Raw genomic sequence first — 12,247 nt, 5'->3', positions numbered from 1 at the left:
TCGTAGCGGACATGCCAAATTTCCTTAGTCTTCGGAAGAGTAGAGGTGTTGGTTACCATAGTGTGGGCATGGGGGGGAACCAGCATAGATTGTGGGTGGTCGGGACACCTAGAAACCTGAAGGTGAGAGAGCTTACAATTAATCTATGACAGACACTTCCAGAGAAAGAGGGAAATACAAGCATTGTGAGGGTTAACACCGAGCTTGTGACTGGATGGAGGAAGTTTCTGATGACGTGAGCTGTGACTGAGAGATGGAGTGAAACAGAGCAAGTGAAAGCTGAATGGGACGGGCAGGTCGGGACTGGCTGAGGGGTGGATCCAGTTGACAAACCAGCTCTCTGAGTTCAGGAAGAGCTGGGCTGCGAGGTGGCTGCGTGGCAGAAAGCTCTGCTGGGGTTCCGCTGCCAGCAGGGTGGCAAACCGGAGGCGCCACAGGGCATGGAGACCCCGCAGGTGCAGCGAGTGGCCCTGGGCCTGGAGTCGGACGCCCGGGGCGGCCGCAAGAGGAGGGCGAGCCCGCCCGCTGGCCCGCGCCCACGCCAGCGGCACTGCCGGTCCCCCAGCGGACCCCCCACCACCAGCCTGCGGCGCAACGAGCGTGAGAGGAACCGCGTCCGGTTGGTCAATTTGGGTTTTGCCAATCTGCGGCAGCACATTCCCCAGTGGGGTCCGGCCAAGAGGACGAGCAAAGTGGACACCCTACGCTCCGCGGTGGAATATATCCAGATGCTGGAGGTCCTACTACAGGAGCAGAACTACGGAGACTCCCAACTGTCCCCCAGTTCGGCCACGGGGCAAGGATCTATCGCTGACTCCCCCCTCTCCTCCTACTCATCCGAGGACGTCTCACACGACTCCGTCTGCTCTGAGCAAGAATTCATGGCCTGCAAGGACTGGCTACAGATCGAGTGAGCAGGTGAGCTCTACCTCAACCGCGCTCCCTCTCTTGCCATGGTTAACGATCCATAAGACCCACAACTACACATCTCCCTCTAAATAGCTCCAGGGATCAGGAAGCGGAGACCAGGGACTGGCGTTGGAGGCAGCCCAGAGCAGGTTCACCAGCTCGATCCCGGGTACGGAGGGATTTTCTTACGAGGAGAGTTGAGTGGGTTTGGGGCCTGGACCCGTTGGAGTTTAGAAGAATGAGAGGTCACCTTATTGAGACGTATCAGTTGGGTGGCATGGTGGCACAATGGTTAGCACTGTTGCCTCACAGCACCAGCGTCCTGGATTCAATACTGGCCTCGGGTCACCGTCTGTGTGGAATTTGCACATTCTCCCCATGTCTGCGTGGGTTTCCTCTGGGTACTCTGGTTCCCTCCCACAGTCCGAAAGACGTGCTGGTTAGGTGCATTGGCCATGTTCAATTCTCCCTGTGTACCCGAACAGGAGTGTGACGACCAGGGGATTTTCAGTTATCTTGTTGCAGTGTTAATGGAAGCCTACTTGTGACACTTGGGTGGCACGGTGGCACAGTGGTTAGCGCTGCTTCCTTACAGCACCAGGGACCCGGGTTCGATTCCCGGCTTGGGCCACTGTCTGTGTGGAGTTTGCACGTTCTCCCCGTGTCTGCATGGGTTTTCTCCAGAGGCTCCGGTTTCCTCCCACAGTCCAAACACGTGTGGGTTAGGGTGGATTGGCCGTGCTAAATTGCCCCTTAGTGTCAGGGGCGCTAGCTAGGGTAAATGCATGGGGTTATGGGGATAGGGCCTGGGTGGGATTGTGGTCAGTGCAGACCCAATGGGCTGAATGGCCTCCTTCTGTACTGCAGAATTCTATGATTCTATCGGATTCTCAGGGAGCTTGACTGGATAAATGCTGAGCGGTTGTTTCCTGTTGTGGGAAAGTTTGGGACCAGAGGGCATAAGCTCAGCCCAAAAGAGAAAACTCTGGAAAATCTCAGCAGGCCTCGCAGCCTCTGTAAGGAGAGAAAATGGGCCGAATGGCCTCCTTTTGTACTGTAGGGACTCTATGATTCCCCTCTCTCCCTCCACCAGGCACTGCTCCGTGAGTGTCAGCTGGAAATCTGAGCCCTAAAGTCCTGGGAGTGGGGTCTGGGAAACCTTGTGACTCCGAGTCACCGAGAGTCCGCGGACACAGAGTTTGGCTCTCTGCTGGACCAACCACAGACTGAGGTGGGTGAGGAGGGCTTTTGCGATCCGTTGACACAAGAGTTTTGGAGTCCTCCTCAAGAGTGAGTCGGTGTCTAAGTTTTAACTCGGAGACAATTTGTGGCTAATCGTGACAAATAAATCTCCCACCAGCAATCAAAAAGTGAGGAGGTCCCCTGAGCGGGGTGGGGGTGGGTGGCAGGGGCTGGTGGAGAGGAGGGGTGGTTAGTGTTAGTGGGCCAGAGATAAGTTCAAGTTCAAGTTTATTTATTAGTGTCACAAGTTGGTTTACATTAACACTGCAATGAAGTTAATCCCCTAGTCGCCACACTCCGGTGCCTGTCTGGTCCCTTCCGCAGTGTGTGATCTTACGACTTTATGAAATCTAGAATGCAAATCCAGCCATGACTCCGAACAAAATGACTTTTCAGTGGTTAAAAATATCAATTATTAACGGGATAAAAGCTTTGACAAAGGGCTATCTGGACTCAAAAAATCAGCTTTTTTTCTCTCCTCACAAACCGGTTGAGATTTTCCAGCATTTTCTCTTTTGGTTTCAATTACTAGAGGACGTGGGTTGAAGGTAAAAGGAGGAAATTTTCCCTGAATTGGACTTCCCACAATCTTCCCCAATAGGTGTAGACAGAGGTCATGGGTAGAGGAGGACACTCATAATGTTAAAATGGCGACGCGGGCTCGTTGGGCCTGTTTCCCGTGCTGTGTTGCTCTTTGTTCTCTGGAAGTTTAAAGGAGATGTGAGAGGCAAGTATTTTTATACAGTGGGTGGTGAGTGGCTGGCCCGAGGAGGTGGTAGAAGCAGATACAATAGTAACGTTTAAAGTTTATTTATTAGTATCTCGAGTAGGCTTACGTTAACACTGCAGTGAAGTTACTGTGAAAATCCCCTAGCTGCCACACTCCGGCACCTGTTGAGGTACACTAAGGGAGAATTTAGCACGGCCAATGCACCCTAACCAGTATGTCTTTTGGACTGTGGGAGGAAACCCACACAGACACGGGGAGAATGTGCGGACTCTGCACAGACAGTGACCCAGGCCGGGAATCGAACCCTGGCCCCTGGCGCTGTGAGGCAGCAGTGTGAACCACTGTGCCACCCCATTCTGTGTTGCTCATCCTGACCCACGCTCCCTGATTGTGATTTCCCTGTTGGGGAACGAACTCTCGTGAATCAGTGCCAGGCCTGAGAGGACGATCAGAAAGCAGAGAGAAACTATTTTCCCGGATGGAATCGGGAACAAAGAAAGGGGGTATTGAAATATATCCTCTCTAGCAGCACGGTGGGTGTACCTACATCACAGGGACTGCAGTGTGGGTTTCCTCTGGGTGCTCCGGTTTTCTCCCACAGTCCGAAAGGTGCATTGGCCTTGCTAAATTGCCCCTTAGTGTGCCTGAACAGGTGTCAGAGTGTGGCGACTAGAGGATTTTCACACTGACTTCATTGCAGTGTTAATGTAAGCCTACTTATGACACTAATGAGGAATAGAATCACAGCACCCCAAAATGTAAAAGGAGACTGTACTGACAATAATCCCACCCAGGCCCTATCCCCTGCTAATCCCCCTGACACTAGGGTCAATTTAGCATGACCAACCCACCTAACCCGCACATCTTTGGACTGTGAGAGGAAACCGGAGCACCCAGAGGAAACCCACGCCGACCAGGGGAGAATGTGCAAACTCCACACAGGCAGTGACCCAAGGCCGGGAATCGAACCTGGGTCCCTGGTGCTGTGAGGCAGCAGTGCTAACCACTGTGCCACCCAGTCAAGGCAGCTCACTACCACCTCCTCAAGGGCAATTAGGGATGGGCAATAAATGCTGGCCTAGCTAGCGATACCCATGTGCCGTGAAAGAATTTGAAAATAACTCTCTCTCTATCCCAAAAGGCTGGGTGTCAATAGAGAATTTCACAACTGAAAATAGTAAATTTTTATTAAGCGAGTGTTGTGGAACCAGGGGCAGATAGAGAGATTAGACATGGGTCACCTGTTATGGTGGAGAATTCACGAGGGTCTAAAGGTCTTCCTGTATACCTTTGGAGTATTTACAGGATTCACTGTTTAACATCTATCGGACAGCAATATCCTGGGAATGTGCTTCCCTCAAACAGTTCTCCCCCCGATTAGATAGGCTGGAGTTGTTTCCCGTGGAGCAGAGGAGGCTGAGGGGAGATTTGATCAGATGTACAAGATTGTGAGGGGCCAGAGTAGGATGATATTTGCTCTAGCAGGTTAATAGAGTGGTGAGAACGGCACATGGCACGCTCACCTTTATCAATCGGGGTATAGATTACAAAAACAGAGAGGGCGCGATGGATGAAAGCAAATTACTGCGGATGCTGGAATCTGAAACCAAAAGAGAAAGTGCCGGAAAATCTCAGCAGGTCTGGCAGCATCTGTAAGGAGAGAAAAGAGCTAAGGTTTCGAGTCCATATAACCTTTGGTCAAAGCTTTGACCAAGTGTCGTCTGGCCTTGAGCTGGCTCAGCACTGATGGAATCTTACAGCGCTGGAAATGACCTTCCAGGCCCTCGTGCCCATGGTCGCTCTTTGAAGGAGATAGGCAGGTTTGTGATTGGCAAGGGGATCAAAGGTTAGGGGGAAAAGGCAGGAAAATGGGGTTGAGAAACATATCAGCCATGATTGAATGGTGGAGCAGACCCGATGGGCCAAATGGCCTAAATCTGCTCCTATATGGGATGGCACAGTGGCACAGTGGCTAGCTCTGCTGCCTCTCAGTGCCAGGGACCGAGGTTCGATTCCCTGCGTGGGTCTGTGCGGAGACTGCACATTCTCCCCGTGTCTGCGTGGGTTTCCTCCCACACTCCAAAGATGTGCGGGTTAGGTGGTTTGGCCGTGCTAAATTGCCCCTCGTGCCAGGGGGACTAGCTAGGGTAAATGCAATGGGGGTAGAGCCTGGGTGGGATTGTGGTCAGGGCAGGCTCGATGGGCCAAATGGCCTCCTCCTGCACTGTGGGGATTCTATGATTCTATATCTTATGGTTTATTCCATGTAGCCTGAACAATTTCACCTTTTCCTTTTTGGTACCACACTCTGTTGAACAATGTGTGAGCACAGTGACGTGTTCAGGATGTGGGTTGATACTGAAAGGTTAAAATCCAAGGGCCGTGAGGAATAGCAACAGGTTCATGGTGGAATATTCATATCAGGAGTAGCCCTATCCTGGATTCCGCTCAAACCCATTAGGTTTGTATTCCGAAGGTTGGTTTGTGGCTTTGGATTGGTGCCAATCAATTAGAACAAATTCTGTTCTGTAATTTCATGAAACCGCCTCCCAATTTCCCGATGCCACATGCAAATAAAAAAGAACAAAGCAAATTACAGCACAGGCCCTTCGGCCCTCCAAGCCTGCACCAACCATGCTGCCCGTGTGAACTAAAACCCCCTACCCTTCCGGGGACCGTATCCCTCTATTCCCATCCTATTCATGCATTTGTCAAGACGCCCTTTAAAACTCACTATGGTATCTGCTTCCACTACCTCCCCTGGCAATGAGTCCCAGGCACCCACCACTCTCCGTGTAAAAAACTTGCCTCGTACATCTCCTTTAAGCCTTGCCCCTCGCACCTTAAACCTGTGCCCCCGAGTAATTGACTCTTCCACCCTGGGAAAATGCCTCTGACTATCCACTCTGTCCATGACCCTCATAATCTTGAAGACTTCTATCAGGTCACCCCACTCAACCTCTGTCACTCCAGTGAGAACAAACCAAGTTTCTCCAACCTCTCCTCATAGCTAATGCCCTCCATACCAGGCAACATCCTGGGAAATCTTTTCTGGACCCTCTCCAAAGCCTCCACATCCTTCTGGTAGTGTGGCGACCAGAATTGAACACTATATTCCAAGTGCGGCCTCACTAAGGTTCTATAAAGCTGCAACATGACTTGCCAGCTTTTACACTGGCACAACTGCTCTTGTGAATGAGTGGGTGCTGTTGTCATTGTAAGTTGAGAAGTGCAAATAAGGTAAACATGCTGGTACAGCAGGCAGTAAAGGCGGCAAATGGTTTGTTGGCCTTCTTTGCGAGAGGTTTCGAGTACAGGAGCAGGGATGTGTTGTTACAATTATACAGGGGCCTTGGTGAGGCCACACCTAGAGTATCGTGTGCAGTTTTGATCTCTTTTTCTGAGGAAAGTTATCCTTGCTCTCGAGGGAATGCAGCGAAGATATACCTTCCTGGGATGGTGGGACTGATGTATGAGGAGAGATTGACTAGGTTAGGATTGTTTTCACTGGAGTTCAGACAAATGGAGGGGGGCGCAGAATCCTTCCTCCATCTTCTAAAACTCAACTGAAAATTAAACTTTAAACTCACCGAAAAAAGGTCCAAAAACATATGGCTGTCCTTCTAACAATGCAGGATTGTAGAACTAATCCCAGAGTAAACACAAACAACCTCACTTAAACCACTTAAGTAGCAATAGTAGGACTCATTCCAGTCAGCTCAGCAACGATAATGACATCACTGAAGCTGTGAGATGCAGAGATCATGATTTAAAAGAAAATCTCTCAAAGGTATATTAATGTCACACCAAACCACCTTCGCACCTTTTATTGAAGTCCCCAATCTGTTTTCGTGAACTCACGCCTCACACCTTCCTAGTTTCCTTTGTTTAGATGTAGGACCATAGCTTCAGATTGGACTTTTGCACTTTCCATCCCAGTGAAGAGTTCCTGCACAACAAGATGATTAATTAACCTCTTCTCATTGCACAATACAAAGGGTTATGGGGAGAGGGTGGGAATGTGGAACTGAGCCACGACAGATCAGCCATGATCTTATTGAATGGCGGGGCAGGCTCGAAGGGCCAGATGGCCTACTCCTGCTCCTATTTCTTATGTTCTTATGTTATGTTCCGTAACTGATTCCTTGACAAAGTGATCTATAAAAAAATCTGAGGAAGGATGTCCTTGCTGTAGAGGGAGTACAGCGAGGGTTTACCAGGCCGATTCCTGGGATGGCAGGTCTGTCATATGAGGAGAGACTAAGTTGGTTAGGACTATATTTGCTGGAGTTTAGAAGAGTGAGAGGGGATCTCACTGAAACTTCAATTCTAACATGGTTAACCAGGATAGATTCTGAAAGAATGTTCCCAATGGTGGGAGAGTCCAGAACGCAGGGTCATAGTTTGAGGATAAGGGGTAAACATGTTAGGACTGAGGTGAGGAGAAACTTTTTCACTCAGAGGATGGTGAATGTTTTGATTTGATTTGATTTCATTTATTATTGTCACATGTATTAACATACAGTGAAAAGTATTGTTTCTTGCGCGCTATACAGACACAGCATACTGTTCATAGAGAAGGAAAGGAGAGGGTGCAGCAGCATTTGTGGAATTCACTACCACAGAAAGTAGTTCAGGCCAAAATGTTGTGTGATTTCAAGGAGAAATTAGATATAGCTCTTGGGGCTAAAGGGATCGGGGGATGGGGGGAAAAGGGGGGACTCAGGATATTGAATTTGATGATCAGTCATGGGGGAGGATGGTAGAGTCATAGAGGTTTACAGCACGGAAACAGGCCCTTCAGCCCAACTTGTCCATACTGCCCAACCTTTACCACTAAGCTGGAATGGCACAGTGGCTATGAGACAGCAACATTGCTGACTCATAGCTCCAGAGAGCCGGGTTTAATTCCCGGCTTGGGTCACTGTCTGTGTGGAGTCTGCACATTCTCCCCGTGTCTGCATGGGTTTCCTCCAGGTGCTCCAATTTCCTCCCACCGTCCAAAGATGTGCGGGTTAGGCGGATTGGCCGTGCTAAATTCACCCTCTGTGTACCCGAACAGGTGTACACAGGGATTTTCCCAGTAACTTCATTGCAGTGTGAATGTAAGCTTACTTGTGATTAATACATCAACTTTGAAACTTGGAAACTTTAAGCTACTCCCAAATATGGTCCAAATCCCTCTATACCCATCTTACCCATGTGACTGTCTAAAATCTTTTTAAAAGACAAAATTGTACCCGCCTCTACTACTGCCTCTGGCAGCTCGTTCCAGACCCTCACCACTCTCTGAGTGAAAAAAAGTTGCCCCTCTGGACCCTTTCATAAGGAGAAAAAGAGACAAACTAATTTCATATTTTTTTCTATTTACAGGAGCACCGTGCTATTCGATCTGAAGGTCCCTTACACGGAAGTTACCCTGTTTTCTGCCTGTTTGTTTTTGCTGATAACATTCTCCTTTACACAGAGACTGTGGCCTAAGAGAACGGAGCTTTAACAACTCAAATGGCTTCTGTCTTGGAGTTGTGACCGTCGCCATTAGCCTTTCCAAAGCTTCCAGCTTCCATCGGGTTTATTTATGTTACACATACTGTAAATGTATAAATTTTGTTTAGGATAGGTTGGCGGGCCAGAGTAATAAATCTCTTCCTCATAAACAGGAAGGGAGGGGAACTTGGGGAGATGGTGGGGTTTGTGATAATGTGGCTGGATCGGTAATCCAAGGCCCCCCCCCCCCCCCCCCCCCCCCCCCACCACCCCCCCCAAGCTAATTCTTTGGGAGACATGGGTTCAAATCCCATCAGGGCAGTTGGTGGGATTTAAATTCAATGAATAAAAAGTAACGGTGACCACCATCGATTGTTGGAAAAACCTATCTGGTTCATTCACACGCTGTAGGGAAGGAAATCTGCCGTCCTTACCCGGTCTGGCCTACATGTGACTCCAGAGCCTCAGCGATGTGATTGTGAGACACCTGGGCAACTGAGTTTTTTTTTAATTCATTCGTGGGACGTGGGCAGTGCCAGCTGGCCAGCATCTAGACCAGGGCGGCACGGTGGCACAGTGGTTAGCACTGCTGTCTCACAGCGCCAGGGATCCTGGTTCAATTCCCGCCTCGGGCCACTGACTCTCTGGAGTTTGCACGTTCTCCCCGTGCCTGCGTGGGTTTCCTCCGGGTGCTCCGGTTTCCTCCCACGCGCCAAAGATGTGCTGGTTAGGGTGCATTGGCCATGCTAAATTGCCCCTAGTGTCGGGGGATTAGCAGGGTAAACATGTGGGGTCACAGGGATAGGGCCTGGGTGGGATTGTGGTTGGTGCAGATTCGATGGGCCAAATGGCCTCCTTCTGCACTGTGGGGATTCTATGATTTATTGCCAGATAAAAGCAAATTACTGCGGATGCTGGAATCTGAGTCCAATTCCAGTTTCTCTGCTATTTGGCCATTCTCTCCCCGGGCTGCCATTAGCAGCCTTTCCCCTGGTTTTTGTGGCTATGACTCATTTTCATTCCCTCCCCTTCAGTATTAATATCCCCCGCTTTCTGTGTCTTTTAGCTTTGCAAAGGGTCATCTGGACTCGAAACGTCAGCTCTTTTCTCTCCTTATAGACGCTGCCAGACCTGCTGAGATTTTCTACCATTTTCTCTTTTGGTTTCTGTATTTATTGCCCATCCCTAGTTGCCCTTGGAGGGCAGTTGAGAGTCAACCACATTGCGGTGGCTCTGGAATCATGTAGGCAAGGCTGGGTGAGGGATGACAGATTTCCTTCTCTAAAGAACATTATTGAACCATTAGTGAGTCATGGATCATGAGTTCAAATCTCATCATGGAATTTGAACAGTGCTTTAAAAACTCTGGAAACAAGACATAACCGTCAACATTTTTGTCAGAGGGCAAATTCGTATTTTAATTCCCCGTTAAGGAAGAAAATCTTTGCCTGTCTGGGCTTTTGTGACTCCAGCCCTGCGGCTAATTGACTGACCCCCTAACTCCCCTCGGAGTCACTCCGCTTACCACCACACCCTTCCCAGGACAACTCCAGCATTGTCCTGCCCACACCCTGAGAGTGAGTCACAAAAATAAATGCATTCATCCTTGCGACTGGGCCACAGAGCTCCGAGCCACCAGGGAATGTGGGTGAGGGGCCGCATTGCCAAGTGCCCCCAGGGGATAATGGGCAAGGCTGGGTGTGAAGACGGGGCACTGGGTTTGGGACCCTGTGGCAGTGTCGTTCATCGGATTGTCTTCAGTATCCTGTTTAGTGTAAAAATGTAAAATGAAACAGTAAAGATGCTTTTATACCAAAGGAAAAAAATGTTTAGTGTGTGTGTTAATGTGTGTGTGTGTGTGTGTATGTGTGTGTCAGTGTGTGTTTGTATGTTAGTATGTGTGTGTGTCAGTATGCCACTGTGTGAATGTGTGTGTGTGTCAGTGTATGTGTGTGTGTGTATGTGGATGTGTGTGTGTTTGTGTGTGTGTTAGTGTATGTGTGTGTGTGTATGTGTGTGTGTGTGTGTCTGTGTGTGTGTATGTGGATGTGTGTGTGTTTGTGTGTGTGTTAGTGTATGTGTGTGTGTATGTGGATGTGTGTATGTGTCTTTGTATGTGTGTGTGTGTGTATGTGGATGTGTGTGTGTTAGTGTATGTGTGTGTGTGTGTATGTGGATGTGTGTGTGTGCTAGTGTATGTGTGTATATGTGGATGTGTGTGTGTGTTAGTGTATGTGTGTGTGTATGTGGATGTGTGTGTGTTAGTGTATGTGTGTGTGTGTATGTGGATGTGTGTGTGTTTGTGTGTGTGTTAGTGTATGTGTGTGTGTATGTGGATGTGTGTGTGTTAGTGTATGTGTGTGTGTGTATGTGGATGTGTGTGTGTGTTAGTGTATGTGTGTGTGTGTGTATGTGGATGTTTGTGTGTGTTAGTGTATGTGTGTGTATGTGTGTATATGTGGATGTGTGTGTGTGTTAGTGTATGTGTGTGTGTATGTGGATGTGTGTGTGTTTGTGTGTGTGTTAGTGTATGTGTGTGTGTATGTGGATGTGTGTGTGTTAGTGTATGTGTGTGTGTGTATGTGGATGTGTGTGTGTGTTAGTGTATGTGTGTGTGTGTGTATGTGGATGTGTGTGTGTGTTAGTGTATGTGTGTGTATGTGTGTATATGTGGATGTGTGTGTGTGTTAGTGTATGTGTGTGTGTATGTGGATGTGTGCGTGTTTGTGTGTGTGTTAGTGTATGTGTGTGTGTATGTGGATGTGTGTGTGTTAGTGTATGTGTGTGTGTGTATGTGGATGTGTGTGTGTGTTAGTGTATGTGTGTGTGTGTGTATGTGGATGTGTGTGTGTGTTAGTGTATGTGTGTGTGTATGTGGATGTGTGTGTGTTTGTGTGTGTGTTAGTGTATGTGTGTGTGTATGTGGATGTGTGTATGTGTCTGTGTGTGTGTATGTGGATGTGTGTGTGTTTGTGTGTGTGTTAGTGTATGTGTGTGTGTATGTGGATGTGTGTATGTGTCTTTGTATGTGTGTGTGTGTATGTGTCTGTGTGTGTGTATGTGGATGTGTGTGTGTTTGTGTGTGTGTTAGTGTATGTGTGTGTGTATGTGGATGTGTGTATGTGTCTTTGTATGTGTGTGTGTGTATGTGGATGTGTGTGTGTTAGTGTATGTGTGTGTGTGTATGTGGATGTGTGTGTGTTTGTGTGTGTGTTAGTGTATGTGTGTGTGTGTATGTGGGTGTGTGTGTGTGTATGTGGATGTGTGTGTGTTTGTGTGTGTGTTAGTGTATGTGTGTGTGTGTATGTGGGTGTGTGTGTGTGTATGTGGATGTGTGTGTGTTTGTGTGTGTGTTAGTGTATGTGTGTGTGTATGTGGATGTGTGTATGTGTCTTTGTATGTGTGTGTGCGTGTATGTGGATGTGTGTGTGTTAGTGTATGTGTGTGTGTGTGTATGTGGATGTGTGTGTGTTAGTGTATGTGTGTGTGTGGATGTGGATGTGTGTGTGTGTTAGTGTATGTGTGTGTGTGTGGATGTGGATGTGTGTGTGTGTTAGTGTATGTGTGTGTATGGGTGTATATGTGGATGTGTGTGTGTGTTAGTGTATGTGTGTGTGTATGTGGATGTGTGTGTGTTAGTGTATGTGTGTGTGTGTGTATGTGGATGTGTGTGTGTTAGTGTATGTGTGTGTGTGTGTATGTGGATGTGTGTGTGTTAGTGTATGTGTGTGTGTGTGTGTCAGCATGTCTGTGTGTTAGACTGTGTGTACTCGTGTGTGAATATTGCGGTGTGTGTTTATATTCTACAATTTGAGAACATAATCTGGACTGACCCTCGGGGTACTGCAGGAGTGCTGCACTACTGGAGCTGCTGTCTTT

The 12,247-nt window shown here is 48.4% G+C and overlaps 1 protein-coding gene across 1 annotated transcript; it reads left to right on the top strand.

Annotated features, from left to right (window-relative positions):
• Positions 1-362: 362 nt before the first annotated feature.
• LOC145361730 (achaete-scute homolog 1-like) lies at positions 363-8,614 on the top strand. The gene is made up of 2 exons (XM_080217654.1): positions 363-918; positions 8,255-8,614. Exon 1 carries the CDS (start codon positions 441-443, stop codon positions 912-914), a length of 474 nt encoding a protein of 157 aa, XP_080073780.1. The 5' UTR covers positions 363-440; the 3' UTR covers positions 915-918; positions 8,255-8,614.
• The last annotated feature ends 3,633 nt before the right edge of the window (positions 8,615-12,247 follow it).

This window comes from Carcharhinus amblyrhynchos, chromosome 35 (genome assembly GCF_965287045.1).
Source record: "Carcharhinus amblyrhynchos chromosome 35, sCarAmb.v2.hapA, whole genome shotgun sequence".
Lineage (NCBI taxonomy): Eukaryota > Metazoa > Chordata > Chondrichthyes > Carcharhiniformes > Carcharhinidae > Carcharhinus > Carcharhinus amblyrhynchos.
Note: the sequence above shows the minus strand (reverse complement) of the source record. Positions and strands in the feature narration are given on the sequence as shown.

Bases quoted from the DNA above. Each gene is read 5' to 3' on its own strand.
- LOC145361730 (XM_080217654.1), top strand. From the start codon at position 441: ATGGAGACCCCGCAGGTGCAGCGAGTGGCCCTGGGCCTGGAGTCGGAC.